Genomic DNA, 20,325 nt, shown 5'->3' on the forward strand with positions numbered 1-20,325 from the left:
CCAGGGTTTTCGCAAATGGATGCAAGAGAACTCAGGAACCCGTTAGCCTTCAAATACACTCCCTCTCACCGGTTTACATAAAAGATAATAAAACTCACAATAGTGTAAAACCCAAGTAAATTTTAATCGAACGTAAGAGACAAATGCGCACTTACAGGAATGATGTCTAAAAAGATCGTTCAGCAAATTCGAGCCGGCCGGTCTCGATTAGCGCCCAATACTTCCGCAAACAAACAATGCGAAGGGAGGAGGAGCGACGTCCTGACGCCACCAGCTCGCATTGTTTGTTTGCGGTAGTATTGGGCGCTAATCGAGACCGGCCGGCTCGAATTTGCTGAATGATCTTTTTAGACATCATTCTCGTAAGTGCGCATTTGTCTCTTACGTTCGATTAAAATTTACTTGGGTTTTACACTATTGTGAGTTTTATTATCTTTTATGTAAACCGGTGAGAGGGAGTGTATTTGAAGGCTAACTGGTTCCTGAGTTCTCTTGCATCCATTTGCGAAAACCCTGGACTGGGGGAATCAGTCACCCGCTCTGCATGGTTCTCTATAATAAAGAACCATACACCTTCGGTAAGCGGCAGTAATATCTGTGGTGGAGGTTGTGCACTGTTCACGTTCGTTCTGGATATTTTTGCTGTCACCATATCACTGTGGAATACTTTGAAAATAGATATTTTCCAAGGACCTTATGGACACTTCAATATTTTAGTGTTATCAATTTTTCACATGTATTGATGTTTTATTAGTTTTTCAAACTAATTGGTTATTTGGTGTAACATAGCTTCTTTCTTTCAACTTATTGTTCACATCACATTAGGATTATTCATTATGTTCTATGGTGTCTTCACTAGTAAAATTGATGTATATTTGTTATCTACATTTAACATAACTATTTTTCTCGTGGCACAGTTTTGATTAACTAATTAGTAACTTCCTAGAGTCTTTTACTTTAGGGTTTTTCTTATTTATATTTATTAATTTTATTTTTGTTAGCGCAACCCACTCCTTTTTTTCTTTTTTTTTTTTTTGTTATAAAAAAACTGTAAAAAAATGCACTCACATTTAGTAATACGAAAGAAGGCATATACTAAAACCAAGACTTCCCTTCTGAACTTACTAAATGTGAGTGCATTTTTTACAGTTTTTTTCTTATAATGAACAACAACTTGCTACACTTACCGGTAGAAGCACCCTCTGGTATCCATTTTACTCGCTTTTTATTGCTGTAAGCTATAGTACAGTTTCTATGAATAAAGGAGGAGAACAGAATGGGCAGGTACAGTCGACACTCTTGATGAGTGTTTATGACAGGTCAAATGGTTATATTAACCCTCCGCAGCACCAGAAGATGGAGGTGGCAGAGTAACAGCAGTCACCAGCATCATTAAATATTAGTATCATCCCTTGTGCTGATTTTTTTTTTAAATATATAATTTTTTTTTTGTTGAATAAAGCCTAAACTTAAATTATATTTAGCAATCTGGGTAGTGTAACTTGAACTCTGAAAAAACAAAAAAAAGCGTGGTGATAATGTATGCAAATGCATGCATCAACTATTCAGATTGTCTTAGGTCTCACCCAAACACTCTGCAAAGCAAAGGCCTGTTCTGTAATAAAAAGTGAGTCCAGCATACACATACAGTGCCTTGAAAAAGTATTCATACCCCTTGACATTTTCCACATTTTGTCATGTTATAACCAAAAATGTAAATGTATATTATTGGGATTTTATGTGCTAGACCAACATAAAGTGGCACATAATTGTGAAGTGGAAGGAAAATTATAAATGGTTTTCAAATTTTTTTTTTAATAAATATCTGAAAAGTGTGGTGTGGATTTGTATTCAGCGCCCTTTACTCTGATACCCCTATCTAAAATCCAGTGGAACCAATTGCCTTCAGAGGTCACCAAATTAGTAAATAGAGTTCACCTGTGTGTTAATCTCAGTATAAATACAGCTGTTCTGTGAAGCCCTCAGAGGTTTGTTAGAGAACTTTAGTGAACAAACAGCATCATAAGGGCCAAGGAACACACCAGACAGGTCAGGGATAAAGTTGTGGAGAAGTTTAAAGCCGGCTTAGGTTATAAAAAAAAAATTCCAAGCTTTGAACATCTCACGGAGCACTGTTCAATCCATCATCCTAATGGAAAGAGTATGGTACAACTGCAAACCTACCAAGACATGGCCATCCAACTAAACTGACAGGCCGGGCAAGGAGAGCATTAATCAGAGAAGCAGCCAAGAGGCCCATGGTAACTTTGGAGGAGCTGCAGAGCTCAGGTGGGAGAATCTGTCCACAGGAAAATTATTAGTTGTGCACTCCACAAATCTGGCCTTTATGGAAAAGTGGCAAGAAGAAAGCCATTATTGAAAGAATGCCATAAGAAGTACTGTTTGCAGTCTCCAAGAAGCCATGTGGGGGACACAGCAAACATGTAGAAGAAGGTGCTCTGGTCAGATGAGACCACAATTAGCTTTTTGGCCTAAAAGCAAAACTCTATGTGTGGTGAAAAACTAATACTGCACATCACCCTGACACACCATCCCCACTGTGAAACATGGTGGTGGCAGCATCATGTTGTGGGGATGCTTTTCTTCAGCAGGGACAGAGAAGTTGATGTAAAGATTGATGGAGCCAAATACAGGACAAGAAAACCTGTTATGCCGCATACACATGATCAGACTTTCCGGCAGACTTGGTCCGGCGGACCAGAATCCGAAAATTTGATCGTGTGTGGGCTCCAGAGGACTTTTTTTCCCCAAAAGTCAGATGGACCTAGAAATAAAACATGTTTCAAATCTATCCGACGGACTCAAGTCCGACAAACTGAAAATCGGGAAAACCTTTTGCCTATGTGCTAGTCCGATGGACCAGATATAACACAAGGGCAGCTACTGGCTATTTAACTTCCTTGTTTAGTCCCGTTTACGTTATCACGTTCAAAATGAACGGACTTTCGAACTTAGTCTGGTCATGTGTGGCCAAGTCCGTTCGTTCAGAAAGTCCGTCGGACCTCAGTCGAAAGTCCGTCGGGAAGACCGTTGGACCTAGTCCGTCGAAAAGTCAGGTCGTGTGTACGCAGCATTAGAGTCTGCAAAAGACTTCAGACTGGGGCGGAAGGTTCACCTTCCAACAGGACAACGACCCTAAACATACATCCAAAGCTTCAATGGAATGGTTTAGATCAGGCATATGCAATTAGCGGACCTCCAGCTGTTGCAGAACTACAAGTCCCATGAAGCATAGCAGGACCCTGACAGCCACAAGCATGACACCCAGAGGCAGAGACATGATGGGACTTGTAGTTTTGCAACAGCTGGAGGTCCGCTAATTGCATATCCCTGGTTTAGATCAAAGCATATTCATGTGTTAGAATGCCCCAGTCAAAGTCCAGACCTAAATCCAAGTGAGAATATGTGGCAAGACTTGAACTTTGCTGTTCAAAGACACTCTGCAAAATAGCTCAAGTTCTGTTAAAGAAAGAATGGGCAAAAATGTCACTCTCTCGATGTGCAAAGCTGGTAGAGACATCCCCAAAAAGACTTGCAGCTGTAATGGAAGTGAAAGATGGTTCTACAAAGTATTGACTCAGGGGGGCACCATACAAATGCACACCACACTTTTCACATATTTATTTGTATAAATGTTTGAAAACCGATTATCATTTCCTTCCACTTCACAGTTATGTGCCACTTTGTGTTGGTCTATCACATAAAATCCCAATAAAATACATTTATGTTTTTAGCTGTAACATGACAAAACATGAAACATTTCAAGGGGTATGAATACTTTTTCAAGGCACTGTAAAAGGCATAATGAGGTTGCATTGTTTCATTTTGCATTGTTTTTGACCTTGCTAACAATGTTTTGCAGGCATTGACAGCTTGTAAAGCTTATCAAACGATTCATTTCTAGTTAATAACAACTGCGCCTTAGAAACTCGTAAAACACTCAGGAGGTTTTTGCTTTCAATGAATATCCTTTGCAAAAGCAATAAAGCTGTTTAACAAGGTGTTCAAAAATGTGTCTTATTGAAGAGATAAACTGATTGTGGATCATGGCAAGTCAGCAGATGACCATACTGTCTGGACAGGCTGGGTCTAAGGAGGTATATATAAAGTGGAATTCAAAACAGAACAACTTCAATAAAGTAGTCAAGGACTACAGAGCCACCAACAACTGTGAGACAATAAATACTTTGGTTTAGGAATTGAATGTACATATTGCAGGAGACAGAATTATGTAATTTATAGCACAGTGTACAGGGTGCAGAGGTAAGGTGTAAGTAACATAGGAATTCTTCACTGCTTTCCAGTGGGTGCAAAAACCAGCCCCATCACAAGTGTCAGTGAGAGTAAAAAAAGTACAATCATTTGTGCTAATGGGAGCAATATGGTTCTTGTCATTGGTGCAAATGAGAACAAAATGACCCTCATAGTCTGCTGATGCTGAGGCTGGAACTATAATATCCCTGTTCTGCAGTAGATCATCCTCCTAGACAGAGCTGGCTCAAGTGCGAACGAGGTAAGACAAAGCATTGTATCACTCTGCACCCGCTGCCACTCTGTCCTGTGGCAGCCGGTATCCTGATTGCAGCCTGTAGACAGGGCCGGTGCTACCACTAAGCAAATTAATCAGCTGCCTAGGGCGCACTGCTGCCTAGGGGCGCCTGACCGCTGATTTACCTCTGCGTATGCATGGTCTGCAGCATGTAACTAACTCAGTCTCATACAGCTGTTTCATCTGGCCGGTAGTGTAATTAGAGGCACAGCACTGGAGCCAGCGTTATAGGAAGCAGAGTCTATGCTTCCTTTATAGCACCACCTACTGTCACATAGGCAGGGCAAAGTGGGTGGAGTCAGGGGTGGAGCCAATGGGGGCGGCAAAATGAGGGGTTGCCTAGAGTGTCAAAAATCCTTGCACCAGCCCTGCCTGTAGACACAACACTACAGTAAAGTATCCAAAAGCCCAGAACTGCCCTGCAGGATTCAGTTGACTTGGAAATGACGCATATAGGCTTCATGTGACTCTTTGCTCCCTTAAAAGAATAATGCGTCCTTCACTCGTCTCCTCCAACAAAAACAGCTTTTACTGCACTCCCTCTTTGGGAAACCCATAATGTTCTAAGAACATGTTTTGGGTGTGATGGATACACTCTGCATTAAATGTTTACTGTAAATCAAAGATTATCCCAACTGGTCACCAGTGAAAGTGAAAAATTATTGATTACACATCACAGATGCTGCCTTAATTATAATCTCAAGGATACCATTTTGTTTTTTTTATTTCAGGTTTATCTTTTGCATTGCTGGCGGTAGTTCCTGTAGGATATGGTCTATACTCGTCTTTCTTCCCTGTAATAATGTACCTCTTTCTGGGGACATCCAGACATCTTTCCATTGGTGAGTAAATCAGCTTGGTAACTGTAAAACAACCAAAAGATTGAATGAGTTTTGTCGACTACAGCTGTTCTTGGCTGGATCATGCAATGGCCTCATGGTGGTAGGCAGATACTTGCTACCCAACTACCCACCGGGAAACAGTGATCAGACAAGTTAAAAAAAATCACCCAATTGCTTTTGTTCTTCTCAAGTTAGGTGATCCTAGCAGAGTCTGCCTGGACCATTTTCCTCCTGACCTCTCTGCTTTGGATTTAATACAAAATAGGCAAAGTTACTTAAATGGGAAAAGCAATTGCAAGGGCACATTTTTGAGCCTTAGGATCTCCCCAGATGAGTCATTTTGCACAGTTGGTAAATGCTTACTCAAAACCCTTGGTGTTACTCACAACCTACTGGCATGTTACCCAATACCTCTTTGCTTTTTCCATTTTGTAAAGCCACAGTATAGATTGCACTTAGAGAATGGAGCCCCGTTGGATTTGACTCTGCATCAGAGGCACCAATCTGGTCCCGGAAGACATAAGGGCAGAAATTAGGATAGGAGGAGGTGTGTCATTGAGAACTGGGTATTCTGACTCCAGCCGTTGTAATAGTGACTTATCCCTTGCTGAGACCTTTATGCCTGACCTGTATAAGCAGATATAATCACCGCCGACAGTCTTATCAGATAGCTTGAACTCACCAGAGACAGTTTCTTCCATAAGCTTGTGTCTTAATTGCAAGCAACAGGTATTTTTTGTGATTGAACTGGATGGACTTGTGTCTTTTTTCAACCTGACTAACTATGTATAGCAAAAAACACGATGTGGCAGATGAATGAAAGATGGTATCTGCAGTTCAAAACATGGTAATGTGTTCCAAGATGCAAGCAGGTGGCATGAGGCCTATACAGAAGTGCCCATCTCTTTCCTCACAAGACAGAAGCCGGAACAGAAAATACATCACCAGATGGGTGGGGGCACAGACAATAAACAGAAAAGGATGGTGCAATAACTAAAATGACCACAAGATGGCAGTATAATAACCAATAATATAAACATTACCATAACTATGCATAACATTTCACACACAAGAGTAACAGCACATTTTTTATTTTATTTTTTTTACATTAGGAAAAACATTAAAGACAGAGCCAAGTATATTGGTTGGTAGGTCAGCTGCTTTTGGTTTTGCCACAAATCATCCCAATTTGCCATGCATCATGGGTCATTGGCTGTTGAGCACAAACATACCGTACATGTATATGTTCAGGTTGTCAGAATAGCCTAAGGATGGTTAGATTGGGCCTGTAAGTTCAAATGCCCTCTTACATCCATGTTGAGGAAAGTGGAAAGATAGTTCTGAACCCAAAGGGCTGCTACTGGTATTATTAACTTAAGGTATTGGTGTTGGTGTAAATGATCTGGTTCCTGGGCAGGCGGCTGCTACATCCCAGAAGATCACCCCAGTCTCGTTGGCCTGTAGTGTAATGTAATGAGAATTGAAAACACTGCCAAGAGGTTCAGATACAACTTCATTCCAGTAAAAGTCAGGGGTACAATCCAAAAAAGCGTGTTTCAGGAGTTCAAGGACCCCTATCACATACCTGGTGCTGGAGGCCAATGGAGAGAGGGCTTCTCTTGCGGCTAAATTCCTCCCTTGAAGATGGAATAGAAAGAGTCAGGCCCAAAGTAGCACGGGTCACCAGCTGGAATGCTTGCAGGGATAATCTGTCAGAGGAATGCCCAGTATACAACTGATGCACTAGAATGGTGTTCTGCAGGCAGGTGACGACCGTGGGAAGCAACAGGTCTTCAGTAGAGCAGAGAACAGGAGAGAAATCTGTTTGAAGCCAAGGTCAGGTGGGAGGTGGGGATCAGAGTAAGCGAGATCCATGAAAAAAGCTGGGGTCAGGTCAGGAGGCAGCACAAGACAGGTCCAGGGCAAGTCGAGTTGGTAACAGGAATCCACAGAGGCAAAGGAAACACAGGAACAAACGCACTGGAGAGCCAAAGATCAACCAGCAACTACAGAGACTGACTAGCTGCTAATATAAATTGTGATCAGAGATCTGTCTCCGCCTCCTCCCTCAGGTTAGGGGGCCCATACCAAACTCCCAGGATTATTTTCCCCTTAGCTTCATCCCTTTGGAGCTCTATCCATAAGGATTTCACCTCTTCCCTAGCTCCCTTAGTGATGTCATCTCTCACATTCACTTGTACATTATTCTTGATATATACTGTATGCATACCCCTCCCCCTTTTTTACCCTTTCTATCTCTGCGATAAAGGGTACACCCTTGAATGGTTGCCAGTCAATCATGAAAGCTGTTGAACCAAGTCTCTGAAATTCCCACAAAATCCAAATCCTCCTCGTACAACAGTATCTCTAGTTCACCCATCTTGCCTGCCAGGCTCCTGGCATTGGTGAGTAGTTTAGACCGGTCGCATATTATCCTCTTATTGGGTGTTCCAAGATTGCAACTAGGACTTGCTACAATACTTACCTTGGGTTTATGTGCTTTGGTCAAGCTACCACTAATGCCCCCAATACTGCCCTCTTGAATATGTTCCATGCAGAATATCTCTACCTCTGTACCCCTTAAAAACCCCTCTAACTCTTTGGCCATCTGCACTCCCAGCTGATCTGCACCCTCCTCATTTATACAATACACTGGTACTCAACAAGACAATACACAGGTACTCGCAGACCCACGTGCACTCGCAGACCCACATGCACTTGAAGACCGCAGGGTCGCAGGCAGTGCCGGGACAAGCGCCCAGGGCAAAGATGCCAAATTGCGCCCCCTTTCCCTTAGGGTTAGGGTCAGGGTGCCCCCTACCCCTGCAATAAACCATTGCGCCAGGGGCAGCTGTCCCTCCTGCCCACCCCTTGTCCCGGCCCTGGTCGCAGGGTTGAAGCAGTCAATGCTTGTTTGGGTACAGAGGTCTGTGTGTTTGTGGTGAGACATGGACCCAAATCTGAAACAAAATCACTCCAAAGGCCCCCCAAGCACACGCCTTCCAAAAAATGGAGCTCCCTCAAAAGCCAGAGCCCACAGTCAGTAGGCAAAAGGCTACCCTGCAGTCCCCTCCAAAGGTCCCTTTCCCACTTGGGTCTATCACAGTTGCTAGGCCTGATTACTGTCACAGGGGATTAAGACCACTTGCTCCTCCATACTCAGGTGTTGTTGCTGGTAGGGGTGGAGGCAGGAGCAATGAAGGAGAGCTTGTAAGGTGAGTATAGGGGGCGCAGGGACCCCTATACAGATATATTGTCCTGGATCCCTACTTGAACAAGGTGCCTGTGTATGCATCTTTTTATGTATTATTAAAAATATTTTTTTGTGCGCATACAGATGATCTCTTTTGAAATGTGATGATGCAAACATATTAAACTTTTTTTCTTGAAATATTTCAACAGGACCGTTCCCAGTGGTTAGTTTGATGGTTGGTGTGGTGGTTCTTCAGCTGGCCCCAGATTCTGACTTTAAACTGAGCAATAGCACATCAGTGGAACTAAACTTCACAAACCTCACAAACAGCTCAGACTCAAATTCAGGCTTAGACACTGAAAGAATGAATCAGCAGAGGGTGTTAGTATCTGGAACGCTCTGCTTCCTTATCGGAATTATACAGGTAAATTGTCTGAGAGAAAAAAACCTTCAAACTAATTACAGTCACACTCACTTCCTCTAATGTGATCTGGCCAAAACAGTCGCAGTGAAACAGTAATTTACTTGGTGGCATGCAATTTACAGTTTGCATCCCCAGCAATAATGATTAGGTACTGTCCCTCGAATACTATCATAGTAACTACAGTCCTAACTATTATAGTAACTACAGTCCTAACCACACTACCACATATAATTAAAACAAATATCACAACAAGACTAAATATTCAGGTTGTAAATGTTTTCTTTTTTTTTCTTATGGCCTTTAGCAAGAGAACTGAAGGGGGAGCAGGGTATAATAAAATGAGTCACAAGGCTTTTTGCGCAGCCAGGCCACCCTGCTGCAGTATATGTACGAGGGGCAGTGCGGAACTGGTTAAAGTCACGTACAGGTAAGTGACTCGCCCCCCGTGGATCAGGAGCGCACATGCACGTCCCCTGCCATCACAGCAGCGATTGGATTTGGTTCAGAACCGAATACTCAACAGGTCCAGGCCAATGATTTATTTAATTGGCCTGGACCTGCTAATTGCTTCTGACCAATGGACAAACTTCCTATGCTTGTGTAATGTTAACACAGGCAGAGGAAGTGATGCTATGTCATCCTGGAGCCCTTTCGGTTCCATAGTGTGGGAGAGAAGCATCTCATAGCAAGTACACAACAATGCACTAACACCAGTACATGTAGGCACATATTTCACCCCCTGATCGCCCCCCCCCCCCCGTTTAACTCTTTCACTCCCTGTCACCAAGTACAATGTTCCTTTTTTCTGATCACTCTATCGATGTCATTTGTGACGCTAATCAACATTAGAGCAGTTAGTGGTGGGTCCAGATAGATTTAGGGTAACCCCTTAATCATCCCCCCATTAACCCTTTCACTCATTGTCACAGTCTCATTAGTATAGTGTACAATTTTTTTTTCTGATCACTGTATTAGTGTCACAGGTGACGATAGTTTGCTAGTTAGTGTCAGCATCAGTTAGGTGTTAGTGTCAGTTAGGAACAAACCCAGACAGTCAAATTTAACCCTTTGATTGCCAGTAGCACTAACATACATGCACACACCTCCATTACTAGAATAGTATCTGGATGGATCAATATCTTTGATCTGATCCGGCCTATACTAGCGTCTCCAAGTATAGTGTTCCCAAAAATGCGGTGTTAGCAGGATCAGCCCAGAAACCTGCCAGTACCTGCGTTTAGCCCATCCGCCCAGCCCAGCCCACCCAAGTGCAGTATCAGAAGGGCATTGTCACTTTCAAAACATATGACACAAAACCGAGTCAGGCCCCAACCCTGCAAGTGCTAGCAGTTACTTTTTTTACTTTTTTCGTATTGGTACAAACAGACTTCTGACAACCAGGTGCTTTTTTTTTAATGTGTAACCCCCCCCCCCCCCAAAAAAAACGATTTTTTGTCAAAATTGTCACTTAAACAATATATTGCTCAAACATGCCATGGTTATATGTGAAATGACAGCACAAAATATATTCTGCTGCTTCTCCTAAGTATGGGGACACCACATGTGTGAGAGTTTTTGGCAGTCTAGCCACATAGAGGACCCTGAAAATCAATGACCGCATGCAGACTTTCTAAGGGTTTAAATTAAGAGTTTAAATTGTTGATTTCACTCCCCCCTACCTCTCACAGTTTCGGAAGCCATCAAATGCAAGATAGCACAACCCCCCCCCAAACAGTACACAAAAATGCTGGCTAGGCACACATTTAACCCTTTGATTGACCTTCGATCCCTGCCAATGTCAATAATACAGCGACAGTGCATATTATTTAGCACTGATCACTGTATTAGTGTCACTGGTTCCCACAAAGGATCAAAAGTGTCAGTTAGTGTCCGATTGTTCCCCACAATATCGCAGTCTCGCTATAAGTCGCTCATCACAGCCATTACTAAAATAAAAAATGAAAATATATGAAAATTCCAGTATACTGTATATCCTATAGTTTGGTTTGTGCAAAAGTTATAGCGTCTACAATCAATATACGCTTATTGGGATTTTTTTTTTTTACCAAAAATATGTAGCAGAATACATATTGGGCTAAATTTATGAAGACTTTTTTTTATTTTTTATTATTGGATATGTTTTATAACAGAAAGTAAAAAATAAGGGTTTTCTTTTTTCAAATTTGTCAGTCTCTTTTTGTTTATAGCGCAAAAAATGAAAAACACAGAGGGGCTCAAATACCACCAAAAGAAAGCTCTACTTGTGGGGAAAAAAATGACATAAATTTGGTTTGGATACAGCATTGGGTGCATTTTATTTGGACGACCAATCGATTGTTGGTTAAAGTAACGCAGTGCTGTATCACAAAAAACGGTTACTAAAAAAGCTTTTCCCACTTTTACATGATTTTTGGTACAACCCTTGCATAAGTTGCTTTTCTCACCTATTTTCAATTAAAACATTTTAACTAAAAATATATTTTATGTATTTATTTATTTCTTCTTTTTACAGCTCTTACTAGGTGTGTTGCAGATCGGGTTCATTGTACGATATCTTGGAGAACCGTTGGTTGGCGGCTTCACAACCGCTGCAGCCTTTCAGGTCTTTGTGTCGCAAGTGAAACAACTTCTGAACGTCCCCACAGGGAATTATAATGGAGTGTTGTCAATTATATATGCAAGTATTTTACTTCTAAAGGATTATACCATTCAAATTATACTTTAAAATCCTGCTAAAAAGTTAGAAGAAAGATGCACTTTTGAAAACCGCTTACTATCTTTAATGTTTACAGGATAAAGCTAATGTTGAAATATGATTTATTATCTTTCTCTGCTTCATAGTTTCATAGTTAGTAAGGTTGAATAAAGACACCAGTCCATACAGTTCAACCTGAGTGAGTGTCTACCCATTTCCTTGTACATTGCACACTCATGATGGTCCCTACCCTCAAGGAGCTCACAATCTAAGGTTCCCCATTCATATACTAGGGCCAATTTTGGACAGAAGCCAATTAACCTACCTGCATGTCTTTGGAGTGTGGGAGGAAACCAGAGTACCCGGAGGAAACCCACGTAGGCACAGGGAGAACATGCAAACTCCAGGGAGGTAGTGTCGTGGTTGCGATTCGAACCAGCGACCCTATTTACTGGTAGGTGAGAGTGCTAACCACTACACCACTGTGCCGCTTGTCTATAGAAAGCTGTCATTAAATGTCCTTTCATAGGTATATGTAAAGCATATACAAACCCAAGAACAAAAGCTTAATATATTGCAGTTTACCAGTCCTTACCCCGCAAAACAAAAAAATAACACAGTCATTACATCTAAGAACATTTTCTGCAAGTACAGAAAATGTCCTGTTGATCTATATTTGTAATTTGAAAAATAATCAGGGACAAAAAAAAAGTTGGGCAGTGACAATGTCTGGATCCAGGGCACCCAGCAAGAGATGTGGGGCATGTGCCTTGAGTGCCCAACACTAGTGAGTGGAACATAAAACATGCTTTTAAAATAAAAGGGGACAATTAATTCCTGAGTTGAAGAAACAATTGTGGCGGTTACCCCCTATGGAGGCTTCTGAAATGATGCCCAGGTTCTTGTGGGTGGGTGCAGCATGGTGTGGCAGCAGTATCACACACTGAGTCCAGACGTAATGCACTTGAACTTGTATTGAAACAAAAGTAAACAGTTTAAAACAACCCAGTGGAAGCCAGTCCAACCGCATGTAGTGGTGCAGGTCTCAGCTGAGCTGACAGCGTCTGTCTTGAGGGGCAGAATGTGACCTGGACATCTAAGCCCAAGTGGGGAGATTTCCAAGAAGATGTCTCTAGACTTTCCCTACTTGGCCCTGTACCCGACAAAAGGGTAACCTGTCCCTACGCTGTCCACACGATAAAAGCATGCCAAACCCAGGAGGCAGGGTCTTAAATAGGCTCTGTCAGACCCATAATGGCTGCCAAAGTCATATGGGCCATCAGCATCCAACTGGATCACCACCCCAATCTATCCTAAAAGGAAAACAATGGTTTGGATTTAGATATACTTTCATAAATGAATATTAACACATGTATTAAGCCTTGGCGCAGTAGGAGGCATTGTAGAAGAAGATCAAGTTCAGCTGAGACATATCTTTATTAAATCTTCATTTTGTCCAGCTGGCAATTTTTTAGTGCTAGTTAGAACAAATGTAGAAAATTGGATGTCCATTGGTTTTAATATTATGTGACCTAACACCTCCATAGGATAGGATGCATTATCATTTTGTCTTGTTCTTTACTTTTTAGACCATTATAGACATCTTCAAAAACATTGCAAAAACCAATATCTGTGATTTCATCGCTGGACTTCTGTCCTTCTTGGTATGTGTGGTGGTGAAGGAGATAAATGAACGGTACAAGCATAAACTTCGAGTTCCCATTCCGATAGAGATAATTGTGGTGAGTGGAGAGTTGGACCTGCATTTCATTCTGTAGTTCGGTTTCGACCAAAACAGTAGTATAAGGTGGTTCTTTATTAATTTCTCAGGGCATCTGGAGTTAGAAAAAAATTAAAAATAGCTTGGCTAGCTCTCACTGCAGAGCTCACTTTCTCACTGATGTTGTCCCCCCGTCATCGAGTGTCTGGATTATATGATGACCAGTGTCATTGGCGTCTGGTACTCATTATTTTTTGGGGGGGGCGGTACAACCAATACTTCCTCCCCCTTCCCCCGGGAGACAGATAGCAGGTCATCTACCAGCAGGGACTAAGACTCCCTGGCCATTAGGGACTATCTGATTAGCCGGGAGGAAAATGAGGCAGATTAGCGAATATTCATTCGCTAGTGTCACACAAATGGGTGGGATCAGAGCGCAGTGCTCTGCGCCCCGAGCCCATCCTGTTTTGAAGCCCTATTAGAGCCTCTGGCTCTAAGCAGGTACTTCAAAAAAATACACCCCCGCCATTAGAATCCATGCATCTGGCGCCATATATGTAGATAAGGGGGCCGGACACATGGATGGAGAGTGGCGCCCATGCACTCCTTATGGAGCCGTCGCAACTGTTCAAGACATGGACACCCCTCCTAGGGTTGTGTCATCCTGTCGACCTGGGGCTGTAGTAACATACTGCAGAGTGCACAGCTAATGCCACCATCATCAGCATAACTTTCTACAGTAGAGTATCCAAAAAAAAAAAAGAACCTGAGTAGTTACTTCAAAAAAATACACCCCCTGCGTGCCTGTTGGAGTTGTTTCCCATCACTTCCTGTCCTAACATCTAAATTAAATGAAATAAAGGCACTCTTTTCAGTTGGTTTATGAAGGCCCTCTATGATGACTTGCTGTAATTGATGATTCAGTTGTTGAATTTAACCTAGCATATACTGTTGGAATGTATACAATGTCTTCCCTTTGCTTTTCATAAGACGGTGGTGGCGACTGGAGTATCGTATGGAGCAAAGTTTGAAGAGAGATACAAGGCTGGCATTGTCAAAACAATTCCCAGTGGGTAAGTGAGCTTATTTGTCTTTTTATTAGTTAAAATTCTTGTACATGAAATTTATACTCCAGACAAACAGCTAAATACACGTATAAAGTACATATAGGGGCTGATTTACTAAGATGAATGTGCTGCGCCAGTTCATACCTCCATTTGTGCGGCAGGTAAATTTTCAAGTGAGGGTATGAACCGGCGCACGCATAATATGCCGGCACAATTCATAGTAGTGAACACCATATCATTAACAGTGCATGCACACAGGGGCAACATGACTTTCAGCGCGACTTTGGGAGACAACTTGGACACAACCTGAGTGTGAATTACAGCACGACTTGGGGCGACTTAGAGCACGACTTTAAGTCGCCCCAGGCCAGGCGACTTTAATAAAAAAAAAAATGGCATGGGTTCCCCTCCAAGAGCATACCAGAGGGCCTGGTATGGATATTAAGGGGAACCCCGCGCAAAAAAAACAAAAAATAGTGTGGGGGTTCCCCTCAAAATCCATACCAGACCCTTATCGGGGCACGCAACCTGGCAAGCCGCAGGAAAAGAGGGGGGATGAGAGAGCGCCCCCCCGAACCGTACCAGGCCACATGCCCTCAACATTGGGAGGGTACTTTGGGGTAGTGGCCCCCCCAAAGCACCTTGTCCCCATGTTGATGAGGACAAGGGCCTCATCCCCACAACCCTGGCCGGTGGTTGTGGGTGTCTGCGGGCAGGGGGCTTATCGGAATCTGGAAGCCCCCTTTAACAAGGGGACCCCCAGATCCGTGCCCCCCCATGTGAAATGATAAGGGGGTACAAAAGTACCCCTACCATTTCACCAAAATAGTGACAAAAGTGTTAAAAATGACAGGAGACAGTCTTTGACAAGTCCTTTATTAAAGTCTTCTTTCATCTTCTTTCTTCTGGTCTTCTTCCTTCTTCCTTTATTCATCCTTCAGTTTCTTCCTCTTCTTCCTCCATCTTCTTCTTCCTCCGATCCGCTTCTTCTTGCTCCGGTGTTCTCATCCAGTATCTTCCTCCACGGCGTCTCTTCTTCATTCTTGGGCCACTACGCGCAATGATAGGCTCCCGCTGTGTGTTGCTTCTCTTCTTCTGACAGGTCTTATATAACGGAGGGCGTGGCCTAGTGGAATAGAACTGTGTCGGTCAGTCCGAGCCTGGCAATCTGGCAGTGAACAGCGTGAGCTTGGCAAGTGCCCAATGATCTATTAACCATTGCTGCAGTACTACACACGCTACACTCCACCAATGAGAAGGACAGCATGTGTATACATGTTTGCAAATTCCCACTGCTTGCAGCGCTTCCCACCTTGGGCTTGGGGGAGGCTGCAATGATGGGCACGGTGAGGATGCATTGATGGGCACAGTAAGGCTGCAATGATGGGCACGGTGAGGCTGCATTGATGGATACAGTAAGGCTGCAATGATGGGCACTGGTGAGGCTGCATTTATGGGCACAGTAAGGCTGCAATGATGGGCACAGTGAGGCTGCATTGATGGGCACAGTAAGGCTGCATTGATAGGCACAGGGGAGGCTGCAATGATGGGCACAGGTGAGGCTGCATTGATGGACACAGGTGAGGCTAAATTGATGGGCACAGTAAGGCTGAATTGATGGGCACAGTAAAGCTGAATTGATGGGCACAGTAAGGCTGTATTGATGGGCACAGTGAGGCTGCAATGATGGGCACAGTGACTCTGCAATTATGGGCACTGTGAGGCTGCATTGATGGACACAGGTGAAGCTGCATTGATGGACACAGGTGAGGCTGCATTGATGGGCACAGGTGAGGCTGCATTGATGGGCATGGTGAGGCTGCAATTATAGGCACGGTGAGGCTGAATTGATGGGCACATTGAGACTGCAATGATGGGAACAGTGAGTCTGCATTGAACCATTATCACACATTGTGTTTTTTTTTTGTTGGTATAGCATGCAGGTTAAATTATTTTGATGTTAGATCTGTTCTATATTTATTTTGTTGATGCAAATGAATTTTGGAGGTGTCCTCGTAAACTGTCACTTTACAATAAATGTTGCACTTTATTTGTTAAAAAAGGAATGCGTATATTACACACACATTTTTTTATTTTTGAGGTTGGGTGGGGAATCTTGGGTGAGTCTCCACACTTTTTTTCCCAGGACTTGACCCCTGACTCCACATCCCTCTAAAGGCACAGTGACACCTATATTAAGTGATCCAGACTCTACTACGACATCTGAAGACCTCTCTCAATGTATTTACCACTACTGGGACAGTGCCTAGGGTAGGAAGGTTGGAGGGGCAAAGCCAAGTCTAAAAATATACAAACTGCAATAACTTTATTTGTGATGCAGTCAGATTTAAAAATTTTGATTTTTTTTTTGTTTCCTTTACTTTGGCCACTTCTTCTTATTAACTGGAGTAAAGGAATACATTTTTTACAGTTTAAGTTCATATATTTTGAAACAATTGTTTTACATTTAATTATGCACTGTGTGTTATCAAAGCAAGAGCAAAGCAGCAGCTGTTTGCTTTGGGACTGTTTCTGTAACTCTGCATGGAGCTGCACAGATTATGGAAGGAGAGGGTTAAAGAGGTTTTAAACCCTCATGTTTTTTCACCTTAATGCATCCTATGCATTAAGCTGAAAAAACTTCTGTCAGTCACCAGTCCCCCAGCCCCCCCTGTTTTACTTGCCTGAGCCCTGGAATTTCCAATGGCGAAGACGCGCTGTCCCTCTGCCCGGGGTTCTCGGCACTTGATTGGATAGATTGATAGCAGTGCAGCCATTGGCTCCCACTGCTGTCAATCAAATCCATGTGTCGGGGGGTGGGGGCCAAGTCTGACATCCGTGTCTATGAACACAAATGCTAGACTCGGGAGTGCGCCTGCAAGGTAACCACCTGGGAGAGAGCTTCTCCTAGGGGGTTATCTGATGTGGGGAGGAGCCGCGAGAGCCACCGAGGGACCCCAGAAATGGAGGATCAGGGCCACTCTGCGCAAAGTGAGCTGAACAGTGGAGGTAAGTATGATATGTTTGTTATTTGAAAAAAAAAAACAAAGCTTTACAATCACTTTAAGACTAGCCTGCTAAACATGTGAAAAGGAGCCTAGAGCTCCTCCTATTGGCTGGAAAAGTGAATATGCAATATCTGTACATAATATGTAATATTTACCTGATTAAAATTAAATATGCACATGCACAACTGTAAAATCTTTACTACATTAAATCATAATATTAATGGAATATTTAGGTTTTGGTTCTTTTGTGTTATGGTACAAACCATTGTTGTCACTATGACCAGAGGATAGTATGGAATTTTTGCTTTCTTAATTTTAATATGTGATTCCTTTTTTCTTGTTTCAGATTCATAAGTCCTATCGCTCCTGATATTTCTATGTTTCAGTCCATGATTGGGTCGGCTTTTTCCATCGGCATTGTTTCCTATGCTGTGGCTGTGTCTGTGGCCAAAGTTTATGGGACTAAAAATAACTATCCGGTGGACGGCAATCAGGTAACTGTCAATATTCCATGCTGATTTTGAAAGGAATGGTGGTGGTTATGTTTTTTTTTTACATTTCTCATGGCTAATGCTGTACAGGAATCAAATGTGCTAGTCCGACATTTCACATAGTTTGTCTATGAGATGATTTCTACATAATCCATTGAAGATATTTTAAGCAAACTTTTAGCAATACCTCTGCCTTTTGCAGTCCTCACCGCCCTTACAGAATTACAGCAGGCAGTGCCAACAGCTGTATGCTGGCTATACCATCAGCAATCTAATAGTGCGATCTCAATTCCAGTTTGATTTTCTATTTATTTTTATGTAGCCCCCTTGTCCTAAATAGGGGCTACTATGTCAATTTAGGGGTTGGCTGGGCTGTAGTTAGCTCAGACTGATTGTATAATTTTTCACCTGGTTTTTACCAAAGCTTAAGCTGGTTTATGATTTCTCTCCGTTGCCAGTAGAGGTCACTAGTATAAGTGGTTATAGCACAAGATTTCACAAACTAAGTCATGTATATTTCCTTCAGCCAATCCAGTAGAAGGTTTATGCCACTGGTGCATGCTGGGGTGAGGGAATAAATATCTGGGACAGGCAATGGGTTGAGGGCTAGCGAGGTGCTGCTGGATGGAACTCTACTATTAGACCCAATAGCCTGTTTGGTGGTCTAATATGCTGGAGTTGTCCTGAAGCTGTCCTGCCTGGTCCAGAGAAAGCTGTGCCAAGGAGGAGACCCAGGGGATGCCCCTTGCTGGAGAGAGCCAGGAAAAAGGCTGGTCGCTCAGAAGCGCCTGGTGACACACTTGGAGGATGCACCGAAATTTGGTAACGTGTTTACAGTGTTCCCAGGTCGGCTTAATGGTTCTAACACTGTTAAGCTGGACATTGTTCTGGATTTGGATGTAAGTGATCTGCTCCAGTATCTGGGACCCCTAGCCCTCAATTCCTTAACCGTTCTGCAATAAAACTTTTAAAAGACAAAAGTGACTGGAGCCCAATAACCTTTCTTGGTCCCCATTTTATCCATAGATTCAGCCCTGGGGTGAAATTCTAACCCGCCCCTGCCTCTAAAGGTGCTATCCTTGGGGTATCAGAGTGGGGGCTACACTTAAAAAAAGGACTGAATGGATAATCCACTTATTTCAGCGTTTCTGTTTTTAATCAGCTGATCAAAATTTCCCAGTTTATTGAAATTTATAAAAGCAGGTTGCCTTTGTTCTTTCAATCTTATTGGGTGGTAAGGCTAGAGTAGCTTGCTGCCATCTAAACCTTGCAGTAATGTGAAGCAACTCAAATGCGAGTGCTAGTGTGTTGTGATGTATTCATTTATTATTGCTATTTACTGTATATAGTGCTGACAATTTATACAGCGCTTTACATATATGTACATTTACATCAGTCCCTGCCCTCAAGGAGCTTACAATCTAAGGTCCCTAACTCACATTCATACATATACTGTACATACTAGGGCTTATATAGTCAGGAGTCAATTAACCTACCAATGTGCCTTTTATGCCCTGTACACACAATAGGATTTTTTTACAACAAATGTTGGATGTGAGCTTGTTGTCGAAAAGGCTGACCGTGTGTATGCTCCATAGAACATTTGTTGTCGGAATTTCCGCCAACAAATGTGTGAGAGCGGGTTCTCAAACAACACTTGTCGGAAATTCCGAGCGTGTGTACACAATTCTGATGCACACGTCCACGCATGCTTGGAATCAAACAGAAGAGCCGCACTGGCTATTGAACTTCATTTTTCTTGGCTTGTTGTACGTGTTGTATGTCACCGCGTTCTTGACGCTCCAAATTTCCGACAACATTTGTGTGACCGTGTGTATGCAAGACAAGTTTGAGCCAACATCCTTCGGAAAAAAATCCATGGTTTTGTTGTCGGAAAATCCTATTGTGTGTACGAGGCATAAGAGTGTGGGAGGAAATCCATGCAAGAACAAGGAGAATGTGCAAGATCCAGGAAGGTAGTATCATGGATAGGATTCAAGCCTATGACCCCAGTACTACCAGGTAGAAGAGCTGACCACTATATTCTTCATCTTTCTTTCAACAGGAGTTTATTGCATATGGGGCAAGCAATATGTTTGGGGGAATCTTCTCCTGCTTTTGTGCCAGTACTGCTCTATCACGGACTGCCATCCAGGAGGGCACTGGGGGAAAAACCCAGGTAAATACTTTCATGATCAATACATCATAAAATGTTTATTACACAGGGACCAAACAGATTTTAATATTGTAATCTCACTTGGGAATATGAGAAACTAAATTTGAATGGTTTCTGTAGAACATAAAATCAAATCTTT

General features: G+C 42.7%; 1 protein-coding gene across 1 annotated transcript in view; it reads left to right on the forward strand.

The window, feature by feature from the left end:
* LOC143958177 (pendrin-like) overlaps positions 1 to 20,325 on the forward strand; it is a 109,161-nt gene that overhangs the window by 46,922 nt on the left and 41,914 nt on the right. Inside the window, exons 4-10 of the mRNA XM_077467644.1 lie at positions 5,302 to 5,412; positions 8,815 to 9,029; positions 11,542 to 11,706; positions 13,314 to 13,466; positions 14,435 to 14,517; positions 17,866 to 18,013; positions 20,076 to 20,189. Of these exons, the coding sequence (XP_077323770.1) occupies positions 5,302 to 5,412; positions 8,815 to 9,029; positions 11,542 to 11,706; positions 13,314 to 13,466; positions 14,435 to 14,517; positions 17,866 to 18,013; positions 20,076 to 20,189 (989 nt within the window). The remainder of the gene's footprint in view (positions 1 to 5,301; positions 5,413 to 8,814; positions 9,030 to 11,541; positions 11,707 to 13,313; positions 13,467 to 14,434; positions 14,518 to 17,865; positions 18,014 to 20,075; positions 20,190 to 20,325) is intronic.

Source organism: Lithobates pipiens, unplaced genomic scaffold (assembly GCF_037356315.1).
Source record: "Lithobates pipiens isolate NorthernLeopardFrog02 unplaced genomic scaffold, aLitPip1_a1.2 Scaffold_59, whole genome shotgun sequence".
NCBI classification, from domain to species: Eukaryota; Metazoa; Chordata; class Amphibia; order Anura; family Ranidae; genus Lithobates; species Lithobates pipiens.